Source organism: Nerophis ophidion, linkage group LG13, assembly GCF_033978795.1.
Source record: "Nerophis ophidion isolate RoL-2023_Sa linkage group LG13, RoL_Noph_v1.0, whole genome shotgun sequence".
Lineage (NCBI taxonomy): Eukaryota > Metazoa > Chordata > Actinopteri > Syngnathiformes > Syngnathidae > Nerophis > Nerophis ophidion.
Window position 1 is genome coordinate 20,240,333 of NC_084623.1, and position 19,564 is coordinate 20,259,896.

General features: G+C 36.0%; 1 protein-coding gene across 1 annotated transcript in view; it reads left to right on the top strand.

The window, feature by feature from the left end:
- The window catches only part of wdr75 (WD repeat domain 75), a 33,012-nt gene that overhangs the window by 8,020 nt on the left and 5,428 nt on the right, over window positions 1-19,564 (top strand). Inside the window, exons 4-19 of the mRNA XM_061918498.1 lie at window positions 262-361; window positions 516-640; window positions 3,496-3,566; window positions 3,676-3,792; window positions 4,930-5,015; window positions 5,182-5,340; window positions 6,846-6,905; window positions 7,053-7,168; window positions 8,258-8,433; window positions 8,717-8,874; window positions 9,954-10,131; window positions 15,405-15,499; window positions 15,571-15,666; window positions 15,769-15,938; window positions 16,021-16,080; window positions 19,145-19,288. Coding sequence (XP_061774482.1) covers window positions 262-361; window positions 516-640; window positions 3,496-3,566; window positions 3,676-3,792; window positions 4,930-5,015; window positions 5,182-5,340; window positions 6,846-6,905; window positions 7,053-7,168; window positions 8,258-8,433; window positions 8,717-8,874; window positions 9,954-10,131; window positions 15,405-15,499; window positions 15,571-15,666; window positions 15,769-15,938; window positions 16,021-16,080; window positions 19,145-19,288 — 1,911 coding nt within the window. The remainder of the gene's footprint in view (window positions 1-261; window positions 362-515; window positions 641-3,495; window positions 3,567-3,675; window positions 3,793-4,929; window positions 5,016-5,181; window positions 5,341-6,845; window positions 6,906-7,052; window positions 7,169-8,257; window positions 8,434-8,716; window positions 8,875-9,953; window positions 10,132-15,404; window positions 15,500-15,570; window positions 15,667-15,768; window positions 15,939-16,020; window positions 16,081-19,144; window positions 19,289-19,564) is intronic.

Sequence of the window (19,564 nt, forward strand, 5' to 3'; positions counted from 1 at the left end):
ACTAAAAATAAATACAATATTAGTAAGAGGGGATCGGTGTTGGTGATCGGCATTATTCAGCAATGGCGATCACGTACTTTTTCAAATAAATCGATTGATTCTGATCGGTGGCCGTTCGATCAGCACATTCCTGATTTGTAAAAATAAATTATCTGTAAGTTTTTTTGATGGAAAGTTTTTCACACACTGTGATAGTGAATTACATTTTCTTTATCCCTCTGCAAGCCATTTTTAACAGATTTTTTTGTTATTGTCTTTTAGTCTTATGTTGTTGGGTATCCCATGTACTCCATCTATGCCTCTGCAAACCATGAGGGAGTCTTCTTTGTAGTCACCCGAACAAAAACCGACAAAATAACTGGTAAGCTATTTTTAGGTGCACTTTACTAGCTACTGTTAAGTACCACTAGGGTGCGCCAAAGACAAGTAAATGCTACTTAGTGGCTTCAACAGATTGATGAAAAACAACTAGGTAAAAGGTCACCAGTCGTGTGCTTGTGTGTGTTTTTGTGTAGAGCTTTATCAACTCGTGGCGGTACATCTTCCTCAAAGTTCAGATCAGCTGGCAGAGTCCCTGGAGTTTTCTGCTGTGCTTGCAAATGTCAGTTCGAATCCACAAACCATCGCCTTTGGAAGAGGGGTTTGTACAACACTTCTGACAGACATCTTGAACAGCTACTTCATTGCTGTTAGACTGCTACTCTGTAGTTTTCTGCTTCAAATTTCAAAAGTAATCCTACTGGGCATAAGTGACTACATTACAGTTATAATTTCAAATAACAATAATTAGAAATTTGGAATTAATATATGAAGTGTTTTTTTTTCCTTTTTTCCTCAAACCATTTCTTTACTTCTATTTAAAGAAATGTACAATACCTCGCCAACAATGGAGGTTTACATACCTTATGGCCTAATTCTGTCCGCAACTGGTAATTCATTTGAATTGCTTGGCTTCCTGGCACAGACCAGGCTTTTTTGCATACTCCTCAAATTTTAAATAAGGTTGAGGTCAAGGCTTTGGGAAACCTAATTTTAGCCTGCTGTTTAATCCATGTAAAAATCAATTTTGATTTGGGTTTTAATTCAATGTCCTGTTTAGAATAGGGTCCAGCACCCCCGGCGAACCTAAACAGGGCAAGCAGTAGAAAATGGATGGATGGGTCCTGTTTAGATCACCCAATTGTAGGCCCGGATTCAGACCTGTGTGGATTACAGTCAGTGCCCCGCTTAAAAGAAAAGTGGCTCAAAAGTTAATCAAATTAGCAAAGAGTTGAATTTAAATTTGGGTTGTCAAAATTACCAGTTAATTTGTATGATTCATCCAAAAAAATATAGTACTATTTATTTTTACCATACAAGCTGTTTTACTTCAACCATTATACGGGTCAGTGATCAGATCAATGCATATGTCAGTACAAAAATGATTGAGGAGACTCATGGGCAAATTTAACTCCAAAATGCAGCCTGAAAGAACATTGGATAAAACAATTGCCAAGTTTTGTGGAGATAAATGAAATGCATTCATGTATACATTTTGAAATGTTCCCGGATACAATTTTGACCAAAAAAATGCAATTCAGCACAATTATTGGGGTCTTTCCTTAAGCAAATTTAAACTATGCAAGCAATTAATCACCTGTGATTAATCCTGATGAATCTAAATTCCAAAATTTGATTTGCCTTAAATCAGTGATTGACAGTAACAAGCTACGCAGTTTAATTACATTTTCCAGTTGCTTTGTAGTTGCTTTGCTACTTTTTTAACGAGTAGCTTTTCCTGTAGCTTTACTACTTTTAGACCCATATAGCGAGATAGCTTACATCAAGGCTACAAAGACAGAAAATGGACTGCGAATCCAGGCCCCTACAAAATATGGACAAAATACAATGACCTGGATGAATGACTACATCCGTACATAAGGAGACAATCTGTTATGATTGGTTGGTGTCTGTGTAATGAGTCACAATTGTCTTAGTTTAAGGCAAAACCTTACAGACTGGCCTATCAGAGGCTATGATAAGGCGGGTCATCAAAAACTAGAAAGAAAAATCATAACAAACGCACTCATCTCACATGACGACAAGGAAGTCAAAGACAGTGACGCTTCAAGCTGAAGACTCAAAAAAAGAAACATACTTGAAAATGTCAGGAATTTTCTCCCGCAGATTAGATTTTTCCTTTAGTGATGAAGAAGTGAAGGAAACCCACAATAATGCGTATCCTTGGCCATATTAAGATACATTCACGCGTTTTGAGAAAACAATGCCCAAAACCTTTAGTTTTTAGTTGTTTACTCTGTAAACCAAAATCATAGCTACTCTCTTCATCGAAGACACAAATTTAGGAACACACATTGAGGTGAGTTGAGTTGATGAAAAGTTTTACTGCACATAATCATTACCAACTGTTCCTAAACAACACATATGTCATTGGGTTTTTTTTAAGCTATAAAAAGATTCTGGGGTTTTTTAACTGTTGGTAGAGAAAATGAGTAACATAAGAGTGGGCCAAAGAAAAGGAAAACTACATAAAAACATACAGTGGGTTGCGGGGACTCCGAGAGGTATTTTTAGGGTGTCCCCAGCTAAATGACAGGTATAGTAATGGATCCTCTCAGTTACATTAACATTGATATTATGTACCCCAAACGGGACAAGCGGTAGTAAAATGGATGGATGGATGGCTTATACATGTGGGACCATAGATATAAATGCCGTTAAATGTAGATTTGATGTAGCAAGCTACTTTTGCCGTGTTGCTTGCTACAATTCTCAAGGGCTAGCTGTAGCTTAGCTACATTTAATCAAGAGTAACTTGCCCATCACTGGCCCTAATATTTATATATATATATATATATATATATATATATATATATATATATATATATATATATATATATATATATATATATATGCTGTGTGTGGAAGGTAATTATGATTAGTCAAGATAATCTAAACTGCCAATAAGTGATATGATACCCTTTGTTACAATCAACAAGAAATTATTAAACTTTTATTGAAACATGGTTAATTTTAAAAGAGAGGGCTCATCTTATATTTTAGTCAATATGGTAATAGCTTTTGTGATGCGCCAATTATTGCAGGTTTGATGGAGGTGTTCAGATTTATTATTCTCTAAGAATTAGGAATGTGTTTTATTACATTTTAACCAAGGGTAGTACTAAATCTGTTTTTTTAAAACATTTTTGTTAATGTTTTTATGCAATTTTGTGAAATTCAAGTCAAACCAATTAGTAATGTAAATACTTATATAATATAGATACATTTATAACTAAAAAATCAAAAATAACACCTGAAATCCACATTAAAGTGTAAAAATCTTATCAGCAAAACCAACAACAATACAGAAAATAGAAATTAGGGGCGGGAAGACTTGCTTGTATTGTAATTTTGGTGCTCCCAATTTCAGGGTTCATCAATGCAAACTTTAGTGCCCGTCCCTGATACCCATCATTTAAATGTTCATCTACACAGGCGGTGTACATTGCTTCAGCCAAAGCTTTTGATTTGGAAGTATTTTTCTTCAAGAACCAGAAGTCATACAGGTAAGCTAGAAAAGGGTATTGATTGCTGTGCCATTGTGAACACAATAGAGTACATGGGCAGTAGGCTACATTTTAATAACACTAACTGTGTTTGATTGATTGTCAAAAGGTTTAGCCTGAGCAAACACAACAAGAAGGGGGCCAATAACTCCTTTACATGCCTTGCCTGTCACCCAAAAGAAGACTGCATTGCCTCCGGACATGAGGATGGAAAAATTCGCTTGTGGTGGGTATATCGGATTGTGGTGTTGATGTACATATATTGTGTTTATTTTGCTGATAACACTTATGCAATGTAATATGGAACATATTATGTGGCGCACAATGACTGTGTGGTTTTCATGTCTAACTCACTAGTGTGTTTTGATGTGATTCTCTGCTTTGACGTTTGCATGGACTCCCTGTTCTTGCGTGGGTTACTGTGGTTTCCCCCCACAGTCCAGTCCAAAGACATGCAAGTTTGGTGAATAGGAAACACAATTGCCCACAGATGAAAATTGGTATAGTGAAGCAAATTTTTTTATAAACAATGTAAATATGAATGAGTTCCAACCCAAACACAAGTCCATATGTTTGTTAAGGTTGGTACACTTTGAACACAATATAAAGTGCTACACAATACCGTATATTAAACAAACATAACCAAGGAGGTGATGAATCAACTGCTTTTTTATTGACAAACCAAAACTAAGACAAGCAGTACTGTCCTGCATTCGCGTACACACAGAAGTTCCTTTGGTGCCCTCACAAACGATCAGAAATCCCTGATTTTAACAAATATATTGCTACAATAATAAACATTTTCAAAAGTAAAATCCTTTAACTGACAGAAAATTAAACTCGGCAAAGGTCTTCTCTTGAGCTGTACCTTTGCACGAAGAGATGGGGCGGGGGTATGCACCACTGAAAGAAAGGTAATCTTGTCTATGAAATACGTCCGCTTTGAGATCTTTTTTCAGAAAAGTCCCTTCTCATCACAATTCAAAACTTGCTAAAACAAGTGCCAGCTTCCACAATTGCTTCAATACGAGCAGGCACAAAATGGCTGCCAGCGGGACACTGAATGAATGCATGAAGCGTTAGTATACAGATCGCACAGTCATATGTAGTGCGATCTAAAAGTTTGTAAACAGAAAAGCTCACAAACAGAGGAGTGCGTTCATCGAGGTTTAACTGTGTTTTGGTAAATCCACTGAAACATTTTGTTCAACAAATGCGAGAATGTGTCCTCTTTTTATGTTTTAAGCTGAAATGAGTCTGTTTTAAAAAAGACAAGGAAAACCAAACCTTTGTTTTTTCTTAAATATTATGTCCAACTTTCTTTAAATAAATTTCCTGAGTTGAAATGTTGTTTGTCCTCTAGGAGAAACTTCAACCAAAAGAATTATACATGTTCCACCTTACACTGGCACCACAGTGCTGTCAACTCGCTATGCTTCACCCCAGAAGGTAAACAACACAACTGGTTCAGAGTTTAGATAAATTATATAATTAATTGGAAGTTGTTGGTAAAACTTGACATCATAGGTAATCAATTTGCTACAGAATGCATTTTTTGTTCTCTCTACACAATTGTTTTACTCCATTATTCATGTTTTTGTTATTTTTCAACCAGGTACAAATCTGCTGAGTGGAGGTATGGAGTCTGTACTCGTCCAGTGGCAATACGGCCATCAGAGCCAGCGGGACTTTCTTCCCCGACTCGGTGGAGCAATTACCCATGTCACTGTTTCCCCTGATGGGTCCCTGTTCTGTACCTCACATGCAGATAACAGTAAGATGTTATGATTTAAATGCCATTGGAACTTTCATTAAGCACAGTCTGTGAAGAACAATGACCCGGGTTTGTAGCTTATGGGTGACATATATCAGACCGTCCCGGACCTTGCAATCATTCCAACTCAACCAAATGCTGCAAATTATATGCATCCTCGCAACTTTCCCTCTATTTTTGGTCAGTTATCATAACTTCCACTAATCCAATTTGTCCCTTGGTAGCGCTCAAACACGCACATCAAGTGTCGAACCAGGCAAATTTGTCCCTGTATCGCCCACCCCTTGTACCCATCTTTGGTTACACTGAGATGTCGTTGTCTGTGTGATGATAATCCCATTAACTAACAAAAATCACAGCTTTAGATAACTCAACGAAAGCAGGGGTAATACTATGCAATGTGTGGAACAAAATCAAAACCTCTCAAACCCAAGAACTTTTCTACCACAACATATACTCAACAATGTCTGCAAATAGTGAATAACAGAACAAATAATGTATAATGACTGCATGATTCATCTATTGTAAATCGATTTAATTTTTTTGTTTCATTCATCTAGGGTAAAAAACAATCAACATAACATTCAAATAAATCATTAAAATAAACCATGGATGAAAAGGAGCAGAAAATTATTTGCAAATCATTGCATTCCGTTTATATTTACATCTAACACAATTTCCCAACTCATTTGGAAACGGGGTTTGTATATTGAAGCAAATTCCTCCATAAGAAACAATGTAAACATAAATAATTGGTTCCAGCCTCAACAAAAGTCCATATCATAGTAAAGATTTGTACACTTTTAACACAACATAAAGCTCTTTACAGTACTGTATTTGAAACCAAAATAACAAGGTGGTGATGGATCAACTTTCTATTTAATAACCAAGCCAAAACGTCAGCTTAGCTGTCCCTTTTCCTTGTAACCGCCTCGTTGACTCTCGCGCGCACACACAGTCATTAGCACTATGGTGCATTCAGTTTGAAATTACAAACGTTGTTAACTTTACCAGTCAAGTCGCTACAACAACCAGGAATAAGAAACTAAATCCGCTTTACCTTGTTGGTTAATCTTTTTGGTGTTCAGCTGATGAGTCTTGGGAGCAGTGTCTACAACGCTGTGAATACTACCTTAATGTTTTTAACCAGCATGTCTAATTTTACTTTTCTTTGCGCTCTGCCACCAAAAGAGTCTGCTTCCCACTAGGGAGACATAACAAACTGCTATTTCTAGAATTTTGTGTTTTTAGACCAAAATTAAGTATTGAATTCATTTTTTGAGCGTGTTTATTACAGGACGTTGTAAACCAACGACCACCTATACACATTCCACTACAGTTTGCAAAGTACACGATGGAATGAGGGATAACGTGGTGCCGCGCGGGGAATTTTTTTTCTTGATTTTTTTTACTTTTAAACAATTTTTCTTTACCATTGTATAAACCAACATGATTGTGTATCTGAGAGCAGCAAGCAAAATTTAACGGTGCTGTCTTTCTTTCAGAAATTACAATCATCCAGAGCTGCGTAAAAGTGTGTGCTGTCATTCAGGGTCTAGTCAAAGGTGAGTTATAGCCTAAAAAGAGCTTGGATTAGACTATAGGGACTGAATACAAATGACTAAAATGTATTGCATCTAATTTTTCTGAATAGTTTGGAATTAAAGCCTTCGCTAAATAGAGGCTTGCATATTGTTTCTGTCCTTGTGTAGGACAAAGTGTCTCCACCGGCTTGATGGTAGACCCTCGCAGCAAATCATTAGTACTAAATGGAAAACCTGGCCACCTGCAGTTTTATTCCCTTCAGAGAGAGAAGCTTATTTTTAATGTAAGTATTGTTTTGTAACCAGAGCTATGGTTTTATACTAATAGATTATGTTATAAAACACCAAATTATAACAAATTTTACCATGGTTATTGTTTTTAGGACGTATAACTGAGAGCCGGAAGAAATATTTAAAATAAAAATCACAAGATAATTAAAATAATGCTCCTGTTTATCACAACGCCTTAAATACTGCTACAGTCTAAAGCAGGGGTGTCAACCGTACGGCCCGCGGGCCGGTTTAGGCCCGCGAACAGTTTTATCCGGCCCGCGGGATGAGTATAACAATTGGTCGACATTTTTGAATGAAATAAACTGCTGTTCTAAATGTGTCCACTGGATGTCGCAATAGCAATTTTTTTGTATCTTTGTAGATGATGCTACTTATGTAAAAACATAAAAATAAACCACATGATGTTAGCGCACCAGTCGTGGAAAATGAGCAAAGTACATAAACAACTTGCTGTAATTAGATTTTGATATTATTTTTTTATTTTGATAGATTGAAAATTAACACCAATGAGTTGACTGATGAACATTATCACATAATTTATTCAGAAAGTATAAGTAACAAAAAATATAACACAAACATATAAGTGTAAAAAAAAAAACATTATGATTTGTACATTTTCAGAATGTACTTATTCTGTTTTTAAACAAAGAAAACAGTCTGAAGTTGTCCTTATTTTGAAGTTATCGTGCCGTGATTTTACCAGTCCGGTCCACTTGAGAGTAGATTTTTCTCCATGTGGCCCCCCATCTAAAATGAGTTTGACACCCCTGGTCTGAAGAATAAATTATATAGTGCTTGCTTACCACGTATTCGTGTTTACATTGTCATCCATTGTTGTTTTGGAGGTCTATTTTTCATTTAAAAAAATGTTTCCAATATCTATGTAAATTTTTGGGGGTAAATGATGACAAACTTGTATCATCTCGCTTTCTTCAAATACTTACCACGTTCATTGCTGCCACTTTATCCGCAAAGTACGCAGAGTGCATGCCTGTATTTCAATATACAGCTTTGTTACGTACTCACATTTATCTGCAAGTGTACCTTGTTGCCTTTTAATTTTTGTTTATTTCTCATAGTTGGACATTGTGCAGCAAGAGTACCTTTCCGATTCAGGATTGGAGCAGTTTGAGGTGGTAAAGGCAGCTTTTGATGCATCTGGGAACTGGCTTGCAACTGTTGAAGAGAGAAAACAAAAAACTGCAGACCTGGAACATAATTTGAAACTGTGGTCATTTAATGAACAAATACAAAGGTATCTTGGCAACATTTAGTTTTTGTTCTTAATGTTTTGTCACATTATTTGCATGGGAATATAGTTGGCAAAAACATTCTTGTACTTCATGTCTTTAAATTATGTTATTACAGTATTGTTATTATATCTTGTAAAGTAGCATAGGCAAGTGGTTTCAGTAGGATAAGGATACCATGGTCCCTTCATGTAGTTTCAGGGTTTTAGTCTGATCAGAATTGTCAAATACGATCTACTCTTAAGTGTGAAACTATAGCTTTGTAACACTAGCACCTATCACCCACAGTTTTGTGCTGAACACCACCATCTCAGCCCCCCACGAGGCTGAGATTACAGCCATGTGCTTTTGTTCCGCCGGAGACAACCCCTTGGCCACGCTGGTTTCCACCAGCAAGGACGGCCACTTCAAAGCCTGGCAGCAGGTTATGGCCACCCACTCAGAAGGTGATCTGTCTGTTTCACCATTTTCAACAACCTTAGAAGAATAAAAATCATTCTAAAAAATAATATTAAAATAAAAACATAAAAGTGGAATAAAAAAGCTTACAGGTGAAATGTAATTTAGAAAAAGTTGCGATGTTGACTAATAAAGCAAAGCTGTTTTTTCTCTTTAAAACTGTCATTGCTCAAAACATAATATTGAATCAAAATCAATGTTTTTATGAATTATTAACCTATAAAGGGTTCCAATTACTTTACTTCAAATATTTCACTTAGGAAAATATTTTTTGTCGAAGATTTTGTATATTTTGTGTTTACCATTAAAAACACACTTTTCTTTGGAAAAAAAGGGCAGAAAACAAACAAAAACATTTTTTTTTAAAAAGGGTTGTTTATAAAAGGGAATGTTTATAACTGACGACATTTACATATGCATAAAAATGTGTTTTCTTTTGTACTATTTTTTAAAATAAATTAATGTTTATATCTTTTTTTCCAAAGCACAATATAGAATGTGAGATATAACAGGATAATGCATACATTTATCATTTGTTTTCAAAATGGTTACCCCAACAATTTACTGTGGGGCTCCATTTTTATGACTTGTTGGGTTCCCCGGGACCCCATTTTGAAAATTCCTAATGCCAACACTATATATATCTTCATATATATCGTCATATATGTGTATGTATATGTTCATGTTTGTATGAATCTATTTATTCATATATATGTTTCTATGTATGTAAAAATATGATTATGTATGTATGTATATATTCATATATGGTTATGTATGTATATATTCATGTATATGTATGTATATATTCATATGTATGTATATATGCATGTATATGTATGTATACACATGTATAATGTTTGTCTGCCTGTTAGTTGTGACAAATTGAGATTTATTTGTTAAACCACTATTAGTAACGTGTTCTGGCCTACTTAAGCTACAGTGTTCTTCAAAAATAATAAGTCTGCGCTGCTTCAAAGTGGCATATTATTTCTATTGTACTTCTTTTGTTCACCCAAATAATCCAGAGTGTATTTATTCCGTTTTGCATTTGTGATTTGGTTAACAGAGGGTTCATCGTGGGCCTGTGATTTTGTTGGAGGTTATCACAGCCTGATACCTAAGTGCTGCTGTTTCTCAGCTGATGGCTCTTTGCTTGCCGTCAGCTTTCAAGAGGTAGTGACTGTTTGGAGCCCTGCCTCCTGGGACCTCCTAACAACTCTGTCCCAGCCACCAGGTGATATCAGGTCAGCTTTAAATCATTCAGTTTATGTTCATATATTAGCCTGATTATTTGGCAAAATTACACCTAATGTAACAAATTAATATAAAATAAATGAAGCACTTAAAGAATTGCACTTTTTTCGGAAGTATGTCTCATTCACAATTTTTTTGTAGGAAGAGAACACGTTTCTTTTTTCATGCACTCTAAATCATAAATAAACGCTTGCAAAAGTCATTTAACAATGTAGCCAATGAGAGTTGCTCTATTCCGCCGATAAAGCACGCTAAAAAATATCCCAAAGTCTCAATCATTGTTTTATACACATGCTGTAAGTATATAAGTTATGCAATGTAGAAACAGGCACATTCATAGTATGTAGTATTTATGTGTTTTGGTAGTTTTAAGCATACAATAGAGTACTAATTTCACAGAGTCATCACAACTTTTGCTTTTCCCTTCAACCACAACTATTACCCATGAGAAACAACGATGACTTCCCGACAAATGATGATCCAGACTTTCTTATAGAATATATATCAAACGATGCCTGTTATGTTCTGTAAGATATTATATCGTGTTCAGCATGTAACAGTATTGCTTCATGGTGGTTAGGGTTTAATTAGAACTGGATCTGCTTAACACACAGCTACTAAAACTTGTAGCTCATCTTCTTTATACTCCGGTTATCTTTCTTAACCGGAGTATTAAGAAGATGAGCTACAAGTTTTAGTGGCTGTGTGTTAAGCAGATAACCGATCCAGTTCTAGTTAAACCCTAACCTTCATGAAGCAATATTGTTAAATGCTGAACATGATATAATATCTTACAGAACATAACAGGCATCATTTGATATATATTAGTTGAATGTCACAGTTGACCAATATCCCAGTTTATGGACACATCCTTCTACTATACAGATAAAGGCTTGATTTATAATATGAAATTAACTTTCACAAGCTCAGAGGTGATGCAGCAGCAGTTTATCGTTTCAATAAATCAACATAACAGCTGGTTAGCTCTGATTACTGCACAGCTGAAATAGTGTGTCTGTGTTTGTGTTTGTAATACCAATATTGCTAATAATTGGTTAATATTCAAGTCACAGGTAAATAGACTTTTGTTGGAGGTTTTGGCATGTTTTTAGAGGGCTTAATGTGCGGGACGATGTACTCCCATTTTCTGGATTGTTAGCCACCTTGTACTTGACGAATTCAACAACTAAGAATGCATAATAATTAAAAAATGTGTTCTTGTCTCACATTAGGATTGTGAATGATGGGCAAAATTCCAGAAAAGTGCAGTTCCCCTTTGAATCCCAGATCTGATAAATGAAATATTCCTGTTGTCACACAAATGTGTGTTGCAGCATTTTCTTATATTGCTTGCGCCTATGTCCAAAAGTTGGACAAAAATAAGATTCCTCTTATCTTCATTTGCAAGTTCATGATCAAACTGTAATTTCACTTGGGAATTGTATATGCTGAATAGTTTCTTCACCAAGAGTGGTATCATAGTAACCAAATGACCATGCAGATTGTGCAGACAATTTATTGGGTTGATTTGTCGCCTGGATTTCTATTACCTCTAAGGAAAGACTGGCTGACTGTTGAATTAAGCCTTTCTCCTTCCCAGTAACACCAAGTTAATCATGGCTCGTTAAGTTCCTGTTTCAACATAACTAAGCTTGATGTGTACGATTTATTTAATTGGACTAATGACTGAATTTGGTCGGTAAAAAGTTACTTGGGGATGGCTTGAAAGCCCAGTGTACAGAACAAAAATTGAATCAAGCTTTATTTATAAAGCGCTTTTCATACATAAAAGAAATGCAACGCAAAGGGCTAAAAATGGTACCATAGGCAGCATTGATGATAAAAAAACATGTGAAAGAAGGAAGTCTAATGTATGGAAGCGTTTTCTAACTACAGTCACATCTCAATAAATTAGGATATCATTCAAAATGTGTTTGATTAATAAAGAGAGACTAAAGTGTCTGGAAGTGTTTGCCGTTGTTTGTTTAAAAAGGAACCTACGATGCTAATTTTCAATGTTTTTCTATTTGATTTTTGGACTCCTTTTCAAATCATAATTAGCCTCACAACAAGTTTTGTAGACCCGCATTGCTTTTTATTTTCTGCATCCCACGAAAACGGTATGTGTATTGAACGCCACTCCGCCTCACCCTGCCCTCCTATGTATGCCTCCCGCTGAGCCCACTTCACTGTGATTTAAAAAAGTGCAGTCATAACTGACCTAAATATATATTATGTATTTAATTGATGTCATTTGTGTTACAAAATGATGACGGAAGGTATGCAGATATGTTAGTAAATTGTTATGAATCGTAAAAGTGGTTGAATTGAATGAGCTTGGCTTCTTCCTACTTTTTTTCAAAAATGTAAAGAGAAATGTAAATTATAGGATGTGTCACTTTGAACTGTATATATGTTAGAAATAAACTTAAATCATAAGTGAAACAAACTCACTTCTCCTCACACCCGAACAAACATTTTTTGGGGGCTTGCTCAACGTGCTAACACTCTCAAATCGTTTTAGACAGCAGACTGTGTACAGCATCATAACTTCTAAGTAAAGCAGGGCAGAAGCAGACCTTGAATCTTTATAAGTAAGTCCTGCACGCATAGACAAAAGATTATAAATCACCGCTTGCAGAGCATTCCAAAAGTGCTTTTCAGGTTCACTTCAACATGGATTGAACTTATTAGACACTTTGGCATTGTTTCAAATGAGTGTACACTTTGTAACAACCAAAATAAATGTTGATCATTTTAAACTATAGAAGATGCTGGATTCATCAGCTGTGAATGCTTATTAAAATTAGGAAATCAACAAATACATGATTTCACTGTGTGTGTTGTGTATTTGTTAAATATTGAAGTTTCACTTTTTGAATTGAACTACTGAAATAAATGAACTTGCAATATCCCAGCTGATTGAGATCCACCTGTTTATGATTTAAGAATAGATTGAACCAGCCCTCTTAAAATTAATGTCTAGGTCTAGGATCTTTTCTGGTTTTTGTAGCTTAAGCTGTAGCCCTCACATAAGCAGCAGCAGTGTGTAGAATAGTTACAGTAACCTCGCCAAAAGGTCATACAAGTTTAGGAGAATGCTTTTTTTTTTTGCTGATCATGAAATAAGACAAATGTCTGTGTTGGCAGATGCCCCCTCTTCTTAAAGAGGGACTTTAAGTTCACAGAGGATATACACGTGATCTTCCTAGTTTCTGTACCACTTTTCTGAAATTGTCTTTGTCAGCCTTTAGTGTATTTGCAAGACTGAGAAATTTGAGATGGTCAAGAAAAAAAAAAGATTTTTCAGAATTTACACAAATGAGATGTAAGTTCTTATGCAATGTGGAACCTTACAATCATTTTTGTGTGGATTAAGAAAGATTTTAAAAAATGTTTTGACAGCTGCCAGCAGCCTCTTGTATAAGCACCACCTATGGATTTTAAGATGGCCTCAAACCCAACTATCTTCTGACTGGTTATGCAACTCCCAACTAATACATGATTCTGACCTTATCTGCTTTGTGTTTATGCTCTCAGGGCCATGCACGACATGGATTGATCTGATAAATAAGTGTCCTGTGTTATTTACTTGGGCTGTACGTTTAATTTCTCCGCCTCCACCAGCATTTGATTGTCAAGACATGTTGGCCAATTAGAAATGTTGAGCCTTGCATCTTTTGCCCCCCTGGCCAATTAAGTGTTTACAGGATACTAACTGCAAGTGTGCGTGCTGCAGTGGAGGCAGTCAGTACGCAAAAAACAAACACCTAGGTGGACGTTTTTATGGTGACTTCGTCTGGGCCAATAGTCTAAGTCAGTGGTTCTCAACCTTTTTTCAGTTGATGTACCCCCTGTGAAAAAATTTTTAATTCAAGTACCCCCTAATCAGAGCAAAGCATTTTTGGTTGAAAAAAAGAGATGAAGTAAAATACAGCACTATGTCATCAATTTCTGATTTATTAAAAATCTCATGTACCCCTTGGCATACCTTCAAGTACCCCCATTTGAGAATCAATGGTCTAAGTCAATTCATTGAACGACAAATTCAAAATTAACCCGAAATACCTTACTGGCATCGATAAATTGCTTTGTTCAAGTGCTTGTTTTTGTCTCTCCCTTCAAATAGGCAGAAAAACGTCTCACTCTGTGCATCGCGCTCAGAATTTGGCTGGGTTTATTTAACAATAGAATTAACTGAACGCAGTGAGCCCTCTTTTCAGTCATTCACAATCTTTGTCTCGCTAAGCAGAGAGCCAGACTGCTAAGTCTCACACAGAGGATTCACAGAGATCGCCTCCCTACTTGTGCCTCGCTAGCGAGAAGTTCCGCAAAGTAACAAAAATTTAGAGGAAACCACAAAATTAAAAAGCCAAATTTTTTTTTGTGGGAATACAGTATTTTCGTTCCAAATTGAATGGGCAGTATGAGCCCATCAACACGGATGAACGAGCATGAATAGTGTAATGGAAACAAAACCTAGTGTTTCAAACTGAAATATAAATGCACTTCAATATGTTTAATATTTATTTATGCAAAAAGTTTGCTTAGAGAAATTAATCCATTTAATTTTTGTGGTTTTTTTGGGATAAATAAAAGTTACTTACCATTCAATTAAGGTACAATGATGAACAATTCTACAGTAACAAGAAACAAGTTTATAATTTGTTAAATGGTTACTTGCATTATATATTATGACTACATTTTGTGCTTAATTTGGTCACAAAATATTGCTTGCAAAATTATTATTTATTGGCAATAGTTTGTGAGACACTATATTGTCCAACAAAATTTGAAAAATAACCTCACTGTATAATTTTTATTGGTTATTTCTTCAGGTTTAGAGCAGGATGTAGACACAAGCTGTGAGTCTGTCTGCATAGAGTAGATTATTGCATCTTGTTCTAACGTGTGGCACCTTGAGACAAGAATACCGTATGTCATCAGTCTAAAAGTAACATGTCACCTGTTATATTCGCAGTTTTATGCATTTCTAGGTGTAAAATATAAAAATCGCAATTTTGGAGAGAAATTTGCAGTTAGGTTTTTTCTTCAAAAAAATGTGTTCAGCCCAAGTATTTACATTGCCATACATTGTCAAATTCACAATAATTATTTGTATTAAAAACTCATGTTTTATCATTTTAAGTCTTCACAGAGGGGGAATAAAACGTCTAAAAGCTTTGCCTCCGTCGGTCTGCTTAGGTGGTTTGGTCTTTAATGTCGCAAACAAACTGAAGGAACTTTTCTTTCCATCCACCAGGTATCTTTGTTTTGGGCGACTAAGCTGCTCCAAATATTTGCTGGCAACTACCGAGAAGAACCTGCTATACTGTTGGAATCTCCTCACTTGCTCATGTAAAGCTCTCCCACTAAAATTGAAGTTCGTATACATATATGTTGTCAAACTCTCTTGGTCTTTGTGCTAGTGGAGTGGAGCACCTCCATGGAAATCAGCTTGCTGCTGGCTGACCCACTGTCTGAGAACATGGCTGCTTTCTGCAGTCAAGATGAATGCACCGACTGTAAGATTTGTGCTGTATGCACACTGTTTTCACTCTACTGGTTTCAGATCATTAAGGCGTTACCCTTGTCACTTTTAAGTTTCTACTGTGGTTTCTTTGCAGTATTTGTCTTTAAGCCCAGTGAACCACGGCCGCTGTTTTGCCAGAAGGCAGTGTGTCCAAACAAGGTTGTGGCAGCTGTCTTTACCCCGAGGGAGAAGATGCAAGAAAACTGTGAGGAGAGCTACCAGTGGCTAAACCATTCCCAGCTGTACTTCCTTACCCAGCACATGGTGGGTGAAGTCCCTCTGTTTTTTTCAAGGGGTTATCATTTACTGACAATTTACAGAACTAACATGCAACTTTCGTCTGCAGGACCTCAAGACATTTCTCACCAAGACAGAGGAGAACCAACTGATGGCATCTAACAAACCGGTACAGCACAATTCATGGCGACACACATTTTGTCTGCATCTTAATGCTCCATGGTTGAAAATATTCCACCAGTTAACATGTGGGTTGACAATGTTTTCCATAAGATATAGAAATATCCTTTCCCAGGGTCAAACTGTTGTGGCCATTGGCAGTTGCAGATACCATTGCAGCTTCTATGCCCCCCTGGGCGAGACCCATTTTTGCTGATGCAGCTTAATAAATACATCAAGTAGAAGACAAACTGCATCGTTGTTTAACTTGAATGCATACATTTGTACTTACTGTAACGCTGAACCAGTTCTCAGGCTCGTGGTCAATTTATCAATAGCGTCTTGTGCACTCCTAGAAACGCACATGCCAGAAACAACCACTGCCTCCAGTTTTCTATGCTAATTCAATATGAGCCTTATTCTCCCGTTAAGGGTCGTATCATGATTTTTTTTGTCATTTTTAACACTTCTTTGTAGTAAACACCAGTGTTTTTAACAATTGGGGTCGTCTGTCATTTTGACGTTAGTTTTTCTGTCAAAATTAACCAAAATATTATGTCGATTTATAGTTCTAAACATAGTCCAGCTCATAAACTTATAATTACACATGCTTTTATTTCGTCAAAGAATAATTTTTGCGGACGTATTTGATGCACTCTGCTGCTGCATTCATGCAGGTTTAGTAACCAGCACGCTCTCTAACACGCACCCGACGGCGTATAAACATAAAAAAAATGCACAGAACAAACAAAAAATAACTTCTTACCCTTATTTTGCCTTTAATCTTCATTAGCTTTGGACCAACAATCACAGAGAAATTGTGACTTGTGTAAAGTGTCAACTGTGGTGGCTGCTTCCAATGTACCGTACTTTTCGGAGTATAAGTCGCTCCGGAGTATAAGTCGCACCTGCCGAAAATGCATAATAAAGAAAGGAAAAAACATATCCTGTTTAAGTCGCACTGGAGTATAAGTCGCATTTTTTGGGGGAAATTTATTTGATAAAACCCAACACCAAGAATAGACATTTGAAAGGCAATTTAAAATAAAAAATAGTGAACAACAGGCTGAATAAGTGCATGTTATATGACACATAAATAACCAACTGAGAACGTGCCTGGTATGTTAACGTAACATATTATGGTAAGAGTCATTCAAATATCTATAATATATAAAATATATGCTATAAGTTTACCAAACAATGTCACTCCTAATCGCTAAATCCGATGAAATCTTAAACGTCAAGTCTCTTACGTGAATGAGCTAAATAATATCATTTGATATTTTACGGTAATGTGTTAATTTCACACATAAGTCGCTCCTGAGTATAAGTCGCACCCCCGGCCAAACTATGAAAAAAACTGCGACTAATAGTCCGAAAAATACGGTATTTCTAATGACTGTATTTATCACTCATTTATTATTCTATATGAGCTTTCTTTTTTGTAACATGCTAAGTGAATACATTTACTTTTTTAGTTGTTTGCCTATATTTCTGCACAATTACTCAGATATGGTAACACTGGCGAGCAGTAGAGAATATGGAGTGAGGTTTGGTACAGAACATATTTATTCATTATGACGTATCTCTTGCCACTTTATATTGTATATTTTTTTATCTTATTAAATCAAGCTTTATTTACCAAGCGCTTTTCATATGTACAAGAAATGCAACGCAATGTGCTTTGCAAAATTAAAAACAATACTGCGGTGAGATTATGAGATTTCCGGTTCATTTTCTAATTTTTTTTCATACCCAAAATGTGGTTTATTTTACTCTTACAATGAGGAGCTTCCCCACTCTGCTACAGGCTATGAACATAAAAAAAATCTAAAATCAAGTACCGGTATTTTAATTTAATTGTGTGGCATGAGCATAATGCCGATCTGCGATATGCAGTGACATAAATGTTGCTAAAAGATCGGCGAGCGTGCAGGTGTACCTGATGATGTGGATGAATGTATAGGTTTATGAAAATTATCATTCCCCGTGTTGGAAAAAAATATAGAGGAGGCAACTTCAAGACTAATATTTCAACAGTGTACATTTTCAGAAGATAAATTGTACTTTTGGGGGGATCAAGTCGTAGTTTTTTGCAATCTGGGATTGGACATCTTGTCCAGACATTCAAAAAGCAAGTTATAAAAGTGACTGTGCGGCAAAATTTACACCAAATTATATCCGGTTCATTTCTAAGGCAGGTTCTCAAACTATTTTCACCATGTTTCACCTCAGAAAACACATGGCTCTCAAAGTGCCACCATAATGACCAACATGAAAATACAATATCGTAGTAGACCTAAGTATTTATTAAAAACAAAGAAAAGGTTTTATTTGAAAAGTACATTTAATATTGTTGGCCACTGTAACATTACACACATTTTAAACAGTAACACTGTTTGAATATAGGAAAATAAGACGTTCTACTTTTTACAGTAACGTACCACTAGATGAAGCCCGCGTACCTCTAGTGCTACACATTCTGCAGTTTTATAATCACTGATCTAGACCACAAAGAAGTGTTTTAAATGTAGATTAAAATCATTTTTGGTGCCCTTTAAATATCGTTGAACGTCTGTTAGAACCAGGATGTTCAAACACGGCAGACATACATGCGTCCCCTTCCGCTGTGGTTGCACTCACGAGACTGTGCATTTTGATTTTTCATCATTAATACAGAGTAGTGTATGATCATTTTCTCCTCATCTCAATGAATGTTTCCAAGTGCCTCAATTGAAGCAATAAGAGTACATGTGGTGACTTTGGAAGTGTCTTTAATCATGTTGTGTGGTGTACATTACATTCCAGCTTTAAGTGCAATGTAATGTTTTACCATCTTGGGGTGCTGGATTTATTCCAGCTTCAGAGGTGTATTTATTAAGAAATAGACTTAAAAAGGCCTGAGGGGAATATATTAGAGGTATAATGTGGGTATGCCTCAATACCATATATTGTATTTACATCACATTTTCATCAACCACTTTAAGTGTTAGTAGTCACTGATTTTCTATCTCTGAATTGTTTAATTTGGTGAAGACAGTCAATAAATGTAAGAATGTTCTTACCCTTTCTAGCTTGTGATCGATGACTCTGTCGCAATGACCCCGTTTCACCTGTTGCTGGGCAGCCATCGACGAGAGCAAGACAATCCAAGGCTTTTGAGCAGTGAGGCTGCCGAGAGAACTCAGCCTCCTCAGAGCTCCGCTGCTGTCAAGGAGGTCAGAACTGTGACTTTTTGCATTCGCTAAATAAGATTTAACATAATAATACAGGAGTACCTCAACTCATAAGCTTAATTGGTTTTGTGATGGAGGTCTGAACTCCAAACACCTGTATGTCAAATCAACGTCTCCCATTGAAATCAATTTAATTAACAGCACAATTTTGAAAAGTAGCATGTGTTTTAAAAACAAACTTTTAGATAACAAATATTGTATACAAACATTACAATATAATGAAGCACAAACAGTCATTTTATGAAATAATACAATTTA